Here is a 14552-nt window from a genome sequence, read left to right as displayed (position 1 = left end):
ATATACATAAAGGAATAAATGTATAAATGTAAAAACTGCAAAACTGTCAACCCTCTTCCCGTCAAATCTATTGCTTTAGATTAGATTAACTAACACAACAATTTAGTCATAGTTTCTCTGATAAAACGTTTATTGAAACTGATAAGAAGACGCCCATTTCATGGAAAGACCCCCGTGTCGTTTACATGTTTCACCGCGAGGGGGCGCAGGCCATATTTCATCCGCGCGCTCTCTCTCTCTCCTCCAGCGGAGCCCTTGCCAACCGCCCCCTCTCTCCCTCTCCCTTTCCCCCTCTACACGCTCCTTTCGCGACGCTGAGCCACAAAGCGGACTGTCGGCGCACGGCAGTGGCACCTCGCCGCTTCAGGGTGAAGATGTTCGGCAGTCTGTGCGCCCGTAAGCTGGCTCGCCGATCGCGGTCCGCGTTAATAGCCGCGCTGACAGTGCTGCTGGTCCAAACGCTCATCGTGTGGAACTTCAGCAGTCTGGACACGGGTGAAGACCAAAAAGAAAACGGCAGAGAGAAGAGGGACCGATTCGGCATCAACAAAGCCTACAGCGAGAACCTGAAGAGCGGCTTCCAGAGCAGGCATCACCAGCCGCCGCTTGGGAAAGCGTCCATTCGACAAAAACAGCAGCCGGTAAGGCGGAATTTCCCCGTTCATAGCGCACCATTCATTCCTCACGGTCCGCCGTCATAACGGGCCCGTTCTCTCTCGGAAATGATCCCCAGACCCAACGTTTCGGGGTGTTTATGTTTACACAAACGGTGGCTGGATGATTTGTTAGTGATGTGCTGAAATGTATCCCTTTGTTGTCTTGACTATACACACCGCAGCTGAGAATGTGACCGTCGCGCAAGATGCAGTTGTGTTGGATACTTTAGCATCTCGTGTGACGGATCGCTGTCCGTTAACTCACATTAAGTTGTTGCTATTGTAATTGTGTATGTCGGAGGAATAGGCAGTTCAGCTCTCATGCGTTGCTTTCAGATCATCTTCATGTCATTTTGTTGGTGATATGTGCTGGGAGTGATCTCGTCATGACCTTTATGAAGATTGAAATGATTTATGATATAAATAATCCGGTTCCATCGGCTATGGATAGTGTAAATACTTCGATTTTGTTATTAAATGCCCTCTTATTTCTTATCACCATATCAATCACTCTTTCAATAAAAACTATAGAAATGTTGTGTCAGGTAAATTAAAATGTGTTTCATGTGATAACATAAATGAACTCAAAATATGGTTTAGTTTGACTGAAATAACCTGACTGGTGAATCTTCAGAAACGTCCACCTGGTGTTCAACATGTCTTAAACCCCTTTGCGTTTAGGCTCAGTTGGTTGTATTTACTTTTTGTAAAAAAAATATATATATATATATAGGCCTAGATAGATAAAGCACCAACATTGTTGTCCTCACTGACACCTCAAAAAATCCACATATTTTACTATTGATTTTGTGGATTCGTAACATCCTCCATTCAGTTTGTGCCTTGAAATGCTGGCTGATCTGTCTGGACATGATGCTCCTGCTCGGAGTCGTTGCCTGCAGCTTTGCTGACAGACCCTCCATGCCTTGTGTTCAGGACAGTGACCCGACTACATTAAGTAACATCAGTGAGAGTATGGCCAGATCAGTTAAAAATAGCTCTTTAGTTCAAACCAGAAATGTTTTTCGTTGCATATTTTGCACAGCACTTGAGAGCAAAACTGGACTATATGTATCCGTCTCTATGGCCGTCTCAAAATCTAGTTGGCTATATTCCTAGAAAGCATTTTTGGGAATTGATACATGTTAAGTTCTACAAAATGTATGATGCGCATGCCACGGAAAGCCTCCTAGGTAGGCAGCTTGCTCAGTTTTGAGACACAGCCAAGGTGTATAAAACATGAAAATGTGTTTGTAAATAATTCGCACAAAATACATTAAACGCCAGTAAAAGCGCTACACTCCCTCATCAGTCTGCATCATTTTTTTTTTACAATTAATTGATGCTAATTATCATGTAGCATCACATTAACATAATGCTCCCAGACATAGGTTTGCCTAATCTAATTAGAAATCTTTCTGTCATCAATAGCTGTGTTTGAACAGCTTTTTCCTCATTGAAGAAATATCATCCTAATTGTGTTCATGTAAATCTGAATAATGTAAAAATGTGAAGGCTGGAACAGATTGTCACTGCAGGCTAACACTAACATCACCATTTGGCAACAATGTTGTACGGTACTTTTTAATTGCAGAGGTGTTCATTTAGCTTTCTAATCCAGGTGTAATGTAAACTACAGCGAGCCTGGAGCGACGTTCCATCTCATTTAGTCTCTCGCTAATATCCCCACAGACTTGTTGCTCTATCTGTGTCTAATGTGATAATTCTATTCTTCTGTGGTCGTATTTAATCCTGCAGTCTAAAGTGCACGTTATAATCCCTCCAGCACTAATCGACGGCACCTTCGGATGCCGAATTCTCAGCAGGACTTGCTTCTCAGACAGTTTTGCCTTCAAGATGTCGCAGTTTGGCAGGAGTGTTAATGTCCAGTAAATGTGTGCATGTCAGCAGAGTGGCTCGGTGCCATCCTGCCTCGGCGGTGTGAAGTGTGTCCGTCTTTCGGTGTCGTCTGCTCTGAAATTATCCCTGTAGAGCCATCATCCTGCTTGGATCTGCTGCATGAAGCGTGCAATAATAATAATAGAGTGTGGCGTGAGTCGTGACCCCAGCGCCGGTCACCTTTTCGTCCGTGCTCTGCTCTTCCATATCTGTTCTGCTCTCGGATTTGTTTGTGGCCTCGGTGGGCTGTTTATTCTGGCAAACAGGATTGGCAGAGGATTAAAGTGGGAGCCCGTAGCCGTGCGATTGTTTCAGCTGTTTATCTCGATCCTCGTCCTGAGACGGCATGGAATCAGCGAGGTGGGAAGTCTGGAGCGAGTGTTAGAAACACGAGAGTGTTTCAGAAGATACATCCGAACCCCCAGAAGGCTCTCAATCCCACAGACAAGAAATAGATACCTATCAGTCTGCTTTTGTCCGAAATTAATCTTCATCGTGGAGTCACATAACTATTGGATTTCCTCATGGCTAATTTGTTGTTTCGAGTAATTTCAGGTAATCTGTCTGTTCTGGCTTTGCAAGGTACATAAGATTAGAGTGTAGTTTTCAAATAATTCATTCATTTATGTGTATAGGTCTTTTCACAATACACGTTTCAAAGCAGCTTTACAGAAAATGCATGTGTCTACATTACAATTTAGAGTGACCTGTTATCAGAGGTGACTGTGTCAAGTAATGTATTTCAGAAATGTACAATCATGCAGTTAGCTAAGCTAACAATGTATGCATTTAGACAATGTATTAATATAAAGTAGAAACGGTGAGCTCATTGAAGTAATGAGTACATTAACAAATGATTAGGATATAGAAAAGTTGGATTGGTGGTGCATGTGGATTCAGTGTTTGCATCATCATGTAATGTGTTTGTGTCTGTCTCAAAAGCAGCATGAGTCTCTGTTGTCCGGGTGTTTCGGTGTAGTGCTACACTCTACCTGGCCTCTGTTGACTCAAAGAGAGCAAAATAGACAGGGGAGTGACTATCCCTTTTTGTTCTGCACTTCATGCCGACTGCTCTTTAATACAACTCTGCCGGCACAAATTGTCTGCGCTTCAGCCTTTTTGATTAAAGAGGTGTGAGAGACAGATGACCTCTCACCTTTTGTGGGTCACTGACTGTGCTGCCTTCTTAAACATGACATTAACCCAAACCAACACAATCTGCGCCCACCAAAAACGCTGCTGAATTGCAGAAAAAATGGGATCTTCTCTCTTTTCTTTGTTCTTATTTTGACTCATTCGACTCTGATTAACATTTTTGACTGTTTAAATCTGTTCTGCACAGACCCCACAGACTTCGTCTGGTTCTACATTGACCTCACCATTTGCATGTTATTTGGGTATTCTGGATTTCTTGTATGGTTTGTGCACTGTGTGTGTATTCCTTCCTGAAACCAAAACTGGAAGTTCCATTGCTTGTGGAAATGGGGATGTTGGCCGTGCGCACGATGGGAAGTGGATTAAACCTTAGTTAAGTGTGGGATTTTCTGTAAATGGCAAAATTGGCTCATTTGGTCCATTTTAGTTGGAACTATTTGGGGATACTTTACTTATGTGATAAATGCTTTTGTACTACCTAAGCAAAGAATTTCCAAGCCCAAATGGAACTTCAGATGTGGCTAGATTAAAATGAATTTAACTATTAATTGATTTGCTATTGCTAAACTAGATATTTTCAACCCTAGTCAGATGGTTGGCTCAATGATAAATTGATTAATCTGTCTTGAGGAAATCTTACTATTGTATATGTAATTTTATATTTTAATTTGTAATCCATGTTTTATGTATATAGTCTATTCCTCTTTCTCTATTAAAAGAAAAAAATCTTGATTAAATTAGTCAACCTCACTAATTGAAACATTTCTGAAGGCAGATTTAGTGCTGAGGAAAACATGCCAGTGAAGGGCTGTGATGCTGGTGGTTAAGTTAATTCCACTGACGATTAAGTTAATTCCACATGTGTTTGGCGTGTTTTGGGGCCTGTGTTAATGCAGCAATAAACGGTACTTCCTTCATTTGCTTTAACATGCGCTCATTAGCCAGGTGCCGCTGCGCACCAGGTGAGCTGAACGCCACATTTGTCTTGTTACTGCATGTTCTGATTCTCCTCAGGTCAGCCGGTCCCACATGCTCAAACACTGCTTGGGTTCCTGATGTGAGGGGAGTCTGGTTTGATGGTGATCAATCTCATATGTCGTGCTCAGCATGTGTGCTAAATGTGAATGTGCTCGTTATCTGCCGACCGCTCGCCACCTGAATTAGTGGTGGGATCCCAGAGGGAGGGGGCTCTGGGGACCAAGCGTGACATAAGTACACACTCACACACACACACACACACACACACCTGTGTGGCTCTTTCTCACTCATAGCATTTGGAGGGATCTTTCCTAAAGCAGGGATCCAGAGAGCGTTGACTAGGCAGACAAAGCTTTGGAATAATAAAACCTAGTCCTCATAGTCGTCCTCACTTGCACCCTCACATCATAAAGCCAAGCTTGTGTGTGTACATCAGAGTTTCTGTGCTTTCTGACATTTATAATTTCACAATGACACAATGTCTTGATTTTTTGAAAAACATTTTTTTTTTTAATTTGTAATTACACAAACTGTATGTTCTTCAAAAAAAAGAGGAAAAAGTAAAAAAAATATATATGTATTAGTGTTTACAAGTTATGCGTTTAATGTTATTTTTATAGTGTTTTTTGCATCCCTTGCAAGTTGGCTCAGGCCCCCTAGTGGGCCCCGGACCCCTTGGTTGAGTACCACTGTGTTAATTAAAGGACAAATAACATACCGTACGTGTTAACCTGCTACCTTGTGAGTTAAATTTTAACTGTTAATTATTGAAAAGATTAATTGAATATTGGCCATTAGATGATTTCACATGCACATGCTCAAATCAGGGGAATTCGGGAAATTAAAACAAACATGATGGATTAAAAATAGTCAATGACAGAAACGTTACAACTCAGTCCATCAGAAAGACAGATAATGATTGTTTGTTACACAACCTCTGCTCCACAGTCCATCGTGTTACCACACAAAATGAACACTAAATAAATTCTGCTTTTGTCCGGCCAACTGTGTCATTCCCAGTCACGCAACTAATTTTCTTAGCAGAAACTGTTGTGGTTACATTGTCTTTCTTTCAGTCTTTTCCTGTTATTGAGTTGTTCCATCCTCTCCTCGCCGTGCAGTGCTGACTCACACTCCGTCAGTATGCCTGAGTGCTTACAGGCCATCTCTCTGTCTCTGTTGCCTCTCTCTCTCTCTCTCTCTCTCTCTCTCTCTCTCTCATATACTCAACATTAGATCCAGGCTGGTCGTTGTTTTGCTTGATCATCAAAAGTTGCCCCAGGGTGCTCGTTTGCCCCAACTTCAGTTGGACAGCTGCCCTGTTAGCATTTCCTCCTCTCCATTAGCTCTTAAACAGAGAGGGAGTATATCTCAGACCTTGTAAAGATTGATGACAGCGAATCAGGAACATTGGGCCAGGCTGTTTTTGCATGGCTTTCAAAGGCTAGAGGCGAAATCAGATTTGTTTTCATGAGGTTACCTTCGTTCCAGAAGTGCAGAAAAGACCAAACAGAGCACTTTCATCTCTCTCTGACTGTTACGTAATGAACCGAGCCAACACCTATTGATTTGTTTCTCTGTGTTAAGCTGATGGTTATCAGAAACAATTCCATGATGTGCTCTCTTAATGAGCGGGCTCGGTCCCATTGCCTCGCCAATGACTTCATCTACTAAAAAGAAAGCAAGCGCTCGGGCTGATTTTATAGTTTACACTGAGCGCCGTGATAAAGACTTACTTTTCCTGGCGCAGCCATTGTCGTGAAAATGCTTTAAAGTGGCTGAATGTCTATTGCGTTAGGGTAGAATATTTAGCTAGGAGTACTTTATGTCCTTTGTAAACATGTCCATAAAAAGTTAGTTAATTGTTATGTAAGCTTGACAGCACAATAGTGGCCTGTCACAGATATTGGAAAAACAGCAAATTGGTGCACCGTAATGCTACCATTAACATAACTGTGGTTGGGCGCTATTCATACTTGGCTAAGTACGCTGCTACAAGCCCTTAATTCCATCTCACCCCTATCATTGTTGGCACCTTGTTATCACTCTTTGTGTGGAAATAGGAGGGGGCGGGGCCTAAGGAAGCTTGTGAGTAGTGGACGGGGTAATGGAGTATCGTTTGTGTGAGGTCTTTTTTGAGACGTGTGCGGTCTTGATTATATGCATTATATGCAGAATATTAGGGATGAACCAATATTAGAATTCTTTCTGAAGCCAATAATTATTTTCATGCTATGGCCGATATTAAAATTCTGTAAATTTTTGTCTGAATTAAATACAAATAAAACACTGAAAACTAAAATCAATCATGCTATACTAATTTTTAGACATCACATCACCTGCGAATTCGTGAAGACGTGTGACCAATAGAAGATGTATACTCCACAGCGTGAACTTTTAGCTGAAAACGCAAACTTTGAATCTGTATGATTGCAGCATTGCAGTACAGTGGAGAAGTCAGATTGCATATTTTTTATAATTTTGATTGTTGGATTATGTTTTAAAAAAAGATGCCACAGAGTGCACCGTTGCAGTGTCTGTAAAACATTTTACATGCTCATAAGTCTAGTGTGACCATGGCTTTATTAAATTATTATTGTAAAATAGTTTTTTAAAGATTAACTTTAGATGATAGATTAGCATTAGATGATCCAGGTGCTCTGAATGTCATCCAAGATGTCCATGTCTTTCTTTCTTTAGTCGAAAAAGAAATTAAGGTTTTTGATGAAAACATTCCAGGATTTTTCTCCATATAATGGGCTTCAATGGGCCCCAAACGGTTCAAGGTCCAAATGACAGTTTCAGTGCAGCTTCAAAGGGCTTTAAACTATACCAGACGATGAATAAGGGTCTTATCTAACGAAACGATCGGTCATTTCAAAAATAAATAAAAAAGTTTAAGTTTTATAAGCACAAATGCTCGCCTTGCTCTCTTCTGTGATGACTCTGTTCTGCGAGACCTTTTCAACGTAATTGCGTATTATGCAACGTCACGAACGCGCATCACAGAACAGAGCAAGGCGAGCATTTGTGCAAGCTGCACTGAAACTGTCGTTTGGACCTTGAACCGTTTGGGGCCCATTGAAGTCCATTATATGGAGAAAAATCCTGGAATGTTTTCATCAAAAACCTTAATTTCTTTTCGACTAAAGAAAGAAAGACATGGACATCTTGGATGACATGGGGGTGATTATCAGCAAAAGAAAACTAATCCTTTAAAAAAATTATAATATTGGCCAATAACCAATATGGAACTGAGATATTGTGCATATTGTGCACATGAATACTGCTTAACTGCTTAAATACACCAATATACAAAAACATCAGTAAGCTAAGCGCTCTAATGCTGTATGTGTTAGCTTAATATTTTTTGTGTGTTAAATTGACGATTGGAGAAGACTGTGGTTAAGCAGGAGTCGTCAGGGCGAGCGGTTGGCGCTGTAGATGAAGAGAGGGATTGTGTATTTATGTGAATATGTTCCCTGTGAGCAGTGGAAAGCGTTGGTCAGGGTGTGTAACTGTGAGTGTGAAGGTGTGTCAGTAGTGACTATGTAACCGTGTGTTTGTCACATGAATGAGGCTTGTGTTACAGCTCAGTCAGTGACTGCCGAAAGAAAACCAACTCTGGCGTTCACTGGCTGCTTTACCTCCACCATCCAGACTCTTCTGTCTCTCTCTCTCTCTCTCTCTCTCTCTCTCTCTCTCTCTCTCTCTCTCTCTCTCTCTCTCTCTCTCTCTCTCTCTCTCTCTCTCTCTCTCTCTCTCTCTTTGTCTATGTACTTTATTGGCATGATAAATAATGGACTCTCTACTCACGATCGCTTTCACATTTAGTCTCAGTGGCCACATTAACTTCCAGTGCATGCATTATTTTGCTTTATCAACAATTCATTTTTTGTATTCTTATTTTACTATATTCTAACATTTTACTGTTTTATGGTAAACCGTTTTTGTGTTAGTTTTATTGATTGATTGATTGAAAACAGCAATTTCCTCCATTTTTACAATAATGTAACCCTCATTAAAGTTAAAGGTGCTAAATGTAACTTTTCTTCTAAAACGAATCCTTTTTTATTGCCTGTGTGTGAAGGGGTTGTAATCACACATTACAATGATCCACTTGTCGGGTTTTGCTATTACCTCTGAAGGCCAGTATTCCTATTTCTATGTGAAGTCTCCGGGTCGGATTTTCTGCGAAATCCATCGGATGTGACGTGCACGCGCGCTCCCTCGCCTCTCTCTTTTTTATATACAGTCCGACGGCACTGCAGCTGACGACATGGAGTCTGATAACACCCAAAAACGACCTGCCTCCAGCACAACACACACTCCAACACAAACTCCACAAAAATATAAAAAACAAAACAAAAATGTATCTGCTGAAGCTCGTCAGGCCAAACGTCAATCGGAACGACTTAGGACGAAAACACGGATCAACATCGGCAGAGCGTTTGAATTATGGAGAGACCTCCACTATTTTTATTGTGATAAATTACAAGTTTTCAGATATGCTGAAATAAATAATGGTAAACTGTAATGAAATAGCAAGGTAAACTACAACATACATGATATATAAGGATAACAAAAAGTAGGTGCTTTAGGATGTAACTTTTATTTTATGTACTAGATCTACTGTCTAACGTCACTCATCCCACTACTATCATATTGTTTATAATACACATTTCCAGACACGTTCAGTACAGTAATGTTACTTCCTACGATCTTACTGTTACACTGAAATTGTTCAGTCTAGTCACTAACCGTTTTCGTTATCATATTATACATTCACCTATGTTGACATTGCTGATTGTGAAAGATACACGAATAGTTAGTGAAATGCCTTATGCTAGATAACACCACAAATGTAACGTTATCATGGTATGAGCATGTAGCATTAGTTCAACGTCAAGCTGATAAAAGTAGCCTATTATTGTAACGATGCAGTGGGAGTTTACATGAGTTTCCAGCATGTTGTGTGATGCTTTCTCCAGTGTGTTGAAAGTCTCAGTGTGGCCGGTACCATGAGTGCTCGCTCTTGTGTTCGAGTACGCGCAAGAGCACGCCACGAGCGCTCTTGTAAAAATTGGTTGCAATCTGAAACATCACTGATAGAGGCAGCTAAAAAATACATATAGCACCTTTAATTTAATAATAATTTAATATCTCAAATTGAATATATATTTGTTACACTGTACATACTACTGTGATGCCTAAATGTACATGTTGTGATTTTTTTTATTTTTTTTTATTTAATTATGCAAAATATAATAGAATTTTACTATTAGCCATTTATCAGTATACATTTATCAGTATCAGGTTTGTAATATGAGGAATTACTCATATTACAAACCTGTACGTAAGGTTACTCAGTAAAACTCAAGGTTACTAAGGAAAACTCAGTACGTAAGGTCTCTGAGTCTGTTATGTCTGTGTTATGTCTGTCCGTCTCTCTCTTTCCTGTCTCCTCTCTGAGTTGGTCTCACAGTCTGTTTCTCTTCGCCGTGTATATTGTGTCCTCTGCATTCCTGCGCTGAATGTGGGCCAAACCAGCTCGCCCGTGTATCTGTCGGCATCAAGCAGCCACCATAATCCACCCAGCATCAGATAATCACACTACTCTACAACAACCTCATTACACACGGTCTAATATCTAATATCAGCCACGGATTTAAGCAGATGCAATGACAAATACTTCAAATCCATAATCCCAAAGGGAAAGACAAAAATCCCATTGGTAAGCATCTTAAACTAGTTTTTGTGTTTGTTTGTTTTTGTCTTATGCAGATAGCGAGAGGCATCCTGGGAATAAGGCCTGGTGTTGTTTTATGCTTGCGTGTGAAATTCAGAGAATTTAAATCACGATGTGAATTTTCAAGGCCCCGTTTGCAGGCATCTTCTGTTTTCCACCAAGACCTCTCATATCTCATTTTGGTTTTGTAGATGCCATAGACACCAAAGCGAATGATCCTCTAGTCATTTCTGTATTCAACAGAGAATCATTTGTTGGACGTCTGTGAATGCCAGTGATGAATTTATTGTGGAAAACGAGGAGAATATTATCTGAAGATATTTTAATCACAAATAGTTTTGTCTACAAGCCATCGGGTGCTCTCAAATCTCCACCTTTTTTAAGCCACAAATGTCATTTCACCCATTCCATTGTACAATATGCGTCCCCCAACAGAGACCTAATTAAAGTGCGCTGGAAGGGCATAATTCTAGGCAATGCCTGCTGGGGCTTGTGAATCATGTCGGCTACATGTGACCAAGACGCAGGCTCTTTCAAAGCCCCGATCACGTGACTGTTCCGCTCTCTTTTTTAGCGGCAAGCGAGAGAATGCGAGTATATCACACGCTGGTGTGAATTCCCACTGAGCCTCTGAATGCTAATAAACTCCCTCTGCCACCCACGGTTAGATCCCCCCGACTCATCCTGGCAGAACAGAGGGTCCTGTTCGCACTCTTTTAGACGTGCCCCCTGTGAATCCCTCTGAACAGCTGGTCTGTGCATCTCTGATCGTTGTTTGTGCAAGCAGCAGGGGTAAACGCAAAGTTCGCAATTGATTTCTGACAGGGAACTAGAGCCCCCCAAGCCCACTGTTGAAGAGCGACTGGAAGATGCAGTCGCAGGCTAACCATAGAAGCGTCTTGAGCATCCAGGCTTAGTCTCTGGGAGTGATTAAGTGCAGGCTCCATGTTCAAGGAGAAAACTGTGATTTATGTGTATTTTAATATATAAAAAAAAAAATCCCTTAATCCGGCATCTACTCAAATCCCTGGCGTAATCCTCAGCAATCCCAGAGGGTTTGACAATACTTTGTGTTGCTAGAGTATCTTTATTAAACTCATTGTTTGTCCAGACCACTGATACCACCGGACTGCTCGCAGACAAACCTGGAAAGCACTTTCTTAGTCTGGCAAGAAGTAATCTGATTGTATAAAATGTTTATAAAAGTATCTTTTACTAATCAAATAAATGCAGCCTTGCTATGCATAAGAAACTTCTTTCATAAACATTTTAAAAGAATTACTGAGCCCAAACTTTAATTAATTTCCAAATTAATATGCTGTACATTGTAATGTTTTGGTGCTTAAATTTACTTGCAGCATTTTAAGTAACTGATTTTTTTTTTTTTTTTTTTACCAATTTAGACAAAATAGTATAGAATATAACTTATCCTTTCTAAGTGGACGGTTCTTAGTGGGCGGAAATGTAGACCAGACCTTTTGCCATTTAGTCAAAGGTCTGGCTGTGAGTAGTATAACGTGTTTGGTAGCCTGGTAAGGTGTCTGCCACTCGGGAGACAGTTTTTTTTTTTTGAGTGTGATTCGGTGGACAGGTGAATCATCTGATTATGAATCACCATACCACACGGTCTGTGCTTTTTCGCTTTAAGCTGGAGAGAAAGAATAGCTTAATGCCAAGTGTCTCTGGTGTACATGGACGGACTAGTCACTAAAGCACAGCTCTCAGTTCACTTTTTCACTTTGGGGTGCCCTTTCAGAAACTCTAAAGAAGAGAAATGGGGTATCCATTTAAGGCCAAATTCACAACCTGAAAAGGTTGAATAGCCGAATGAAAAGAATACTAATGAAGTGAGGGAATTGGCTTATTCTGACTTTGCTTGTGTCCTCTTTCTCCATAGTTTAGAGCGGATGGATGATGCCTCTGAACTGAGAGGTGTCAGTTAATGGTCAATTACAATTTTAAGCTAGAGTTTTAGTGTTGTTTACCCATGCAAAAGTGTTGCTTGCTTTGAGTGGGTGCCAGGGCTTGTTTTTAGCACGTTTCTTCGTGGTTGCTAGGTGGTTGCTCGCTAGCCAAAAGAGTCTTTTCTGAGATGTGGCTTAGGTCTCTCCATTAGTGTAAGTCTCTAGGACATTTTTTTCCAAGTTGCATCATCCATTAAACAAAAATAATTTGTCTAATTGCTAAAGTACTTTTCATTTACAGTACATTTATTCATTTTGCAGGCACTTTTATTCAGCAACTTGGATTCAGTGTTTTTTTAGTATAATTTATAGTTACATAATATATATACATTATCTTTAATTTAGTTTAGTTTTGGTACAACTTAAGTTTATTTGCAGTTAATTATAAAGGCAAAATTTCTAATTTCAACATTTCTATAAATATTCTTCAAGTTTTTCATGTAATATTTATATTTTTTGTTTTATTTCAGCTTGACTTCAAAGAATGGAAAATATTTGTAATATATAGAGCTTTTAGTTAACAATAGCGTTGTTATGCATGGTCAATGATGTGACGCCTACATTTTCTGTCCGATTGCATTTTTTCAGGTAAAAACGGGTTTAAATGTATAAAAAGAGACTGTATATTTGTAGTACCTCTACCATGTATGTACTCACTTTAACTTTTCAAAAACCTTTAGTTATTTGTAACTTTTTTTGTTATTTAAAGTGTCAAAATATCATGTGGTGCGACCGTCCGACCCTAACTTCTGTTTTGAAAACGTCTTTGAAATTACTCAATATTTATTCAAATTTATTTTCTGAACTCTTTGGCATGATTTCCAAAGTGTTTTGTAATTCTGTAAAAAAAAAAAAAAAAATTCAAAGCATTTGTAGTTATATTTCCATCATAATATACAAACAAACTTATCATGGTGCGACCATCAAGGAACTACCATTTTGGGACTTTTATGTTGAAAACTATTCAAACACAGGAAATTACATCATATACCAATTTACCACGGACCCATGGAAGCCGGTTTGTAATTCTCTCAAATTGTAAAAAAATAAATAAACCTTTGTAATGGTTGGTATGTTACCAAAGTTGGACGTCATGTGGTATGACCTTAAATTTTTTTTAATATTATAGTTATTTCTACAAATATATATTTTTATTAGAAATTTTATAGTGACCTTTTTAGGGAAGCTAGCAAGTTTTGTTTAGGTGGCCAATTCTGTCCCTGTTAATTTTGACTGAATTTGAAAATATCATGTGGTGCGACCAAATATCATATGGTGTGACCACTGCAGACTGTTTTCCATGAATATCCTAGATTGGCAGGTTTTGTGCTTTTATATTCAATTGATGGTTTAAATACAAAAAGTACTTTAATTTAGTATCATTTGGAATAGATTTTTATGCAATTTGGGATTTAAAAAAATATATATATTTATGTTTATGGTTTATGTTTACTCTTTGTACAATATGAGAAAAATGCAACAAAAAAAATTAGAGCATGTAATTTTAAATGAGTAATTATGCATTTATTAGTAATGTATTTATTATTGCCCATTTATGTATTTAAAACTATTTTAATCTATTTTACCAGATGCCACTGCCAAGCGAAGTACAAAATTCTGACCCTGCACCAAGAACGGTAGGCCAATACCTTGCAAGGAGAAGAGTGAAATATTATTACAGTTTAAAATAGCTGTTTTCTATGTGAATATATAGTAAACTGTAATTTATTCCTGTGATCAAAGCTGAATTTTCAGCATTGTTACTCCAGTCTTCAGTGTCACATGATCCTTTAGAAATCATTCTAATATAATGATTTGCTGCTCAAGAAACATGATTATTATCGATGCTGATCTATGCTCTAGATCTAACGCTCAATTTTCGGATTGAGGATTTTAGTTATACTATTTTTGTTACTACTGGAAATTGTGGAAACTGCAGTTGTGAAGCTATTTCATACCTGTACACGACAACTGCTGTCTCTGGATCAGTGGCAGCGCAAACACAGATTTGAATGTTTCACTGTGGTTGTACTTGTCAAAGGTTTATTAGACAGCCGAAACGTTGTCAATTAGGAATGAGATCGCATGGGTGTTTAAATCGAGATCGCGATCGTTAATATTTTAACGATTAAGTACCACCAAGAAACATCA

General features: G+C 39.3%; 1 protein-coding gene across 1 annotated transcript in view; it reads left to right on the top strand.

Annotated features, from left to right (window-relative positions):
* Positions 1-282: 282 nt before the first annotated feature.
* The window catches only part of xylt1 (xylosyltransferase I), a 70086-nt gene continuing 55816 nt past the window's right edge, over positions 283-14552 (top strand). Inside the window, exon 1 of the mRNA XM_056258160.1 lies at positions 283-641. Within this exon, the coding sequence (XP_056114135.1) occupies positions 375-641 (267 nt within the window). The 5' untranslated portion in view covers positions 283-374. The remainder of the gene's footprint in view (positions 642-14552) is intronic.

This window comes from Rhinichthys klamathensis, unplaced genomic scaffold (assembly GCF_029890125.1).
Source record: "Rhinichthys klamathensis goyatoka isolate OS25496 unplaced genomic scaffold, OSU_Roscu_1.1 h1tg000149l_1, whole genome shotgun sequence".
In the NCBI taxonomy this organism is placed as follows: Eukaryota; Metazoa; Chordata; class Actinopteri; order Cypriniformes; family Leuciscidae; genus Rhinichthys; species Rhinichthys klamathensis.
The sequence above is the reverse complement of the archived record's forward strand: the minus strand, read 5'-3'. Positions and strand labels throughout refer to the sequence as shown.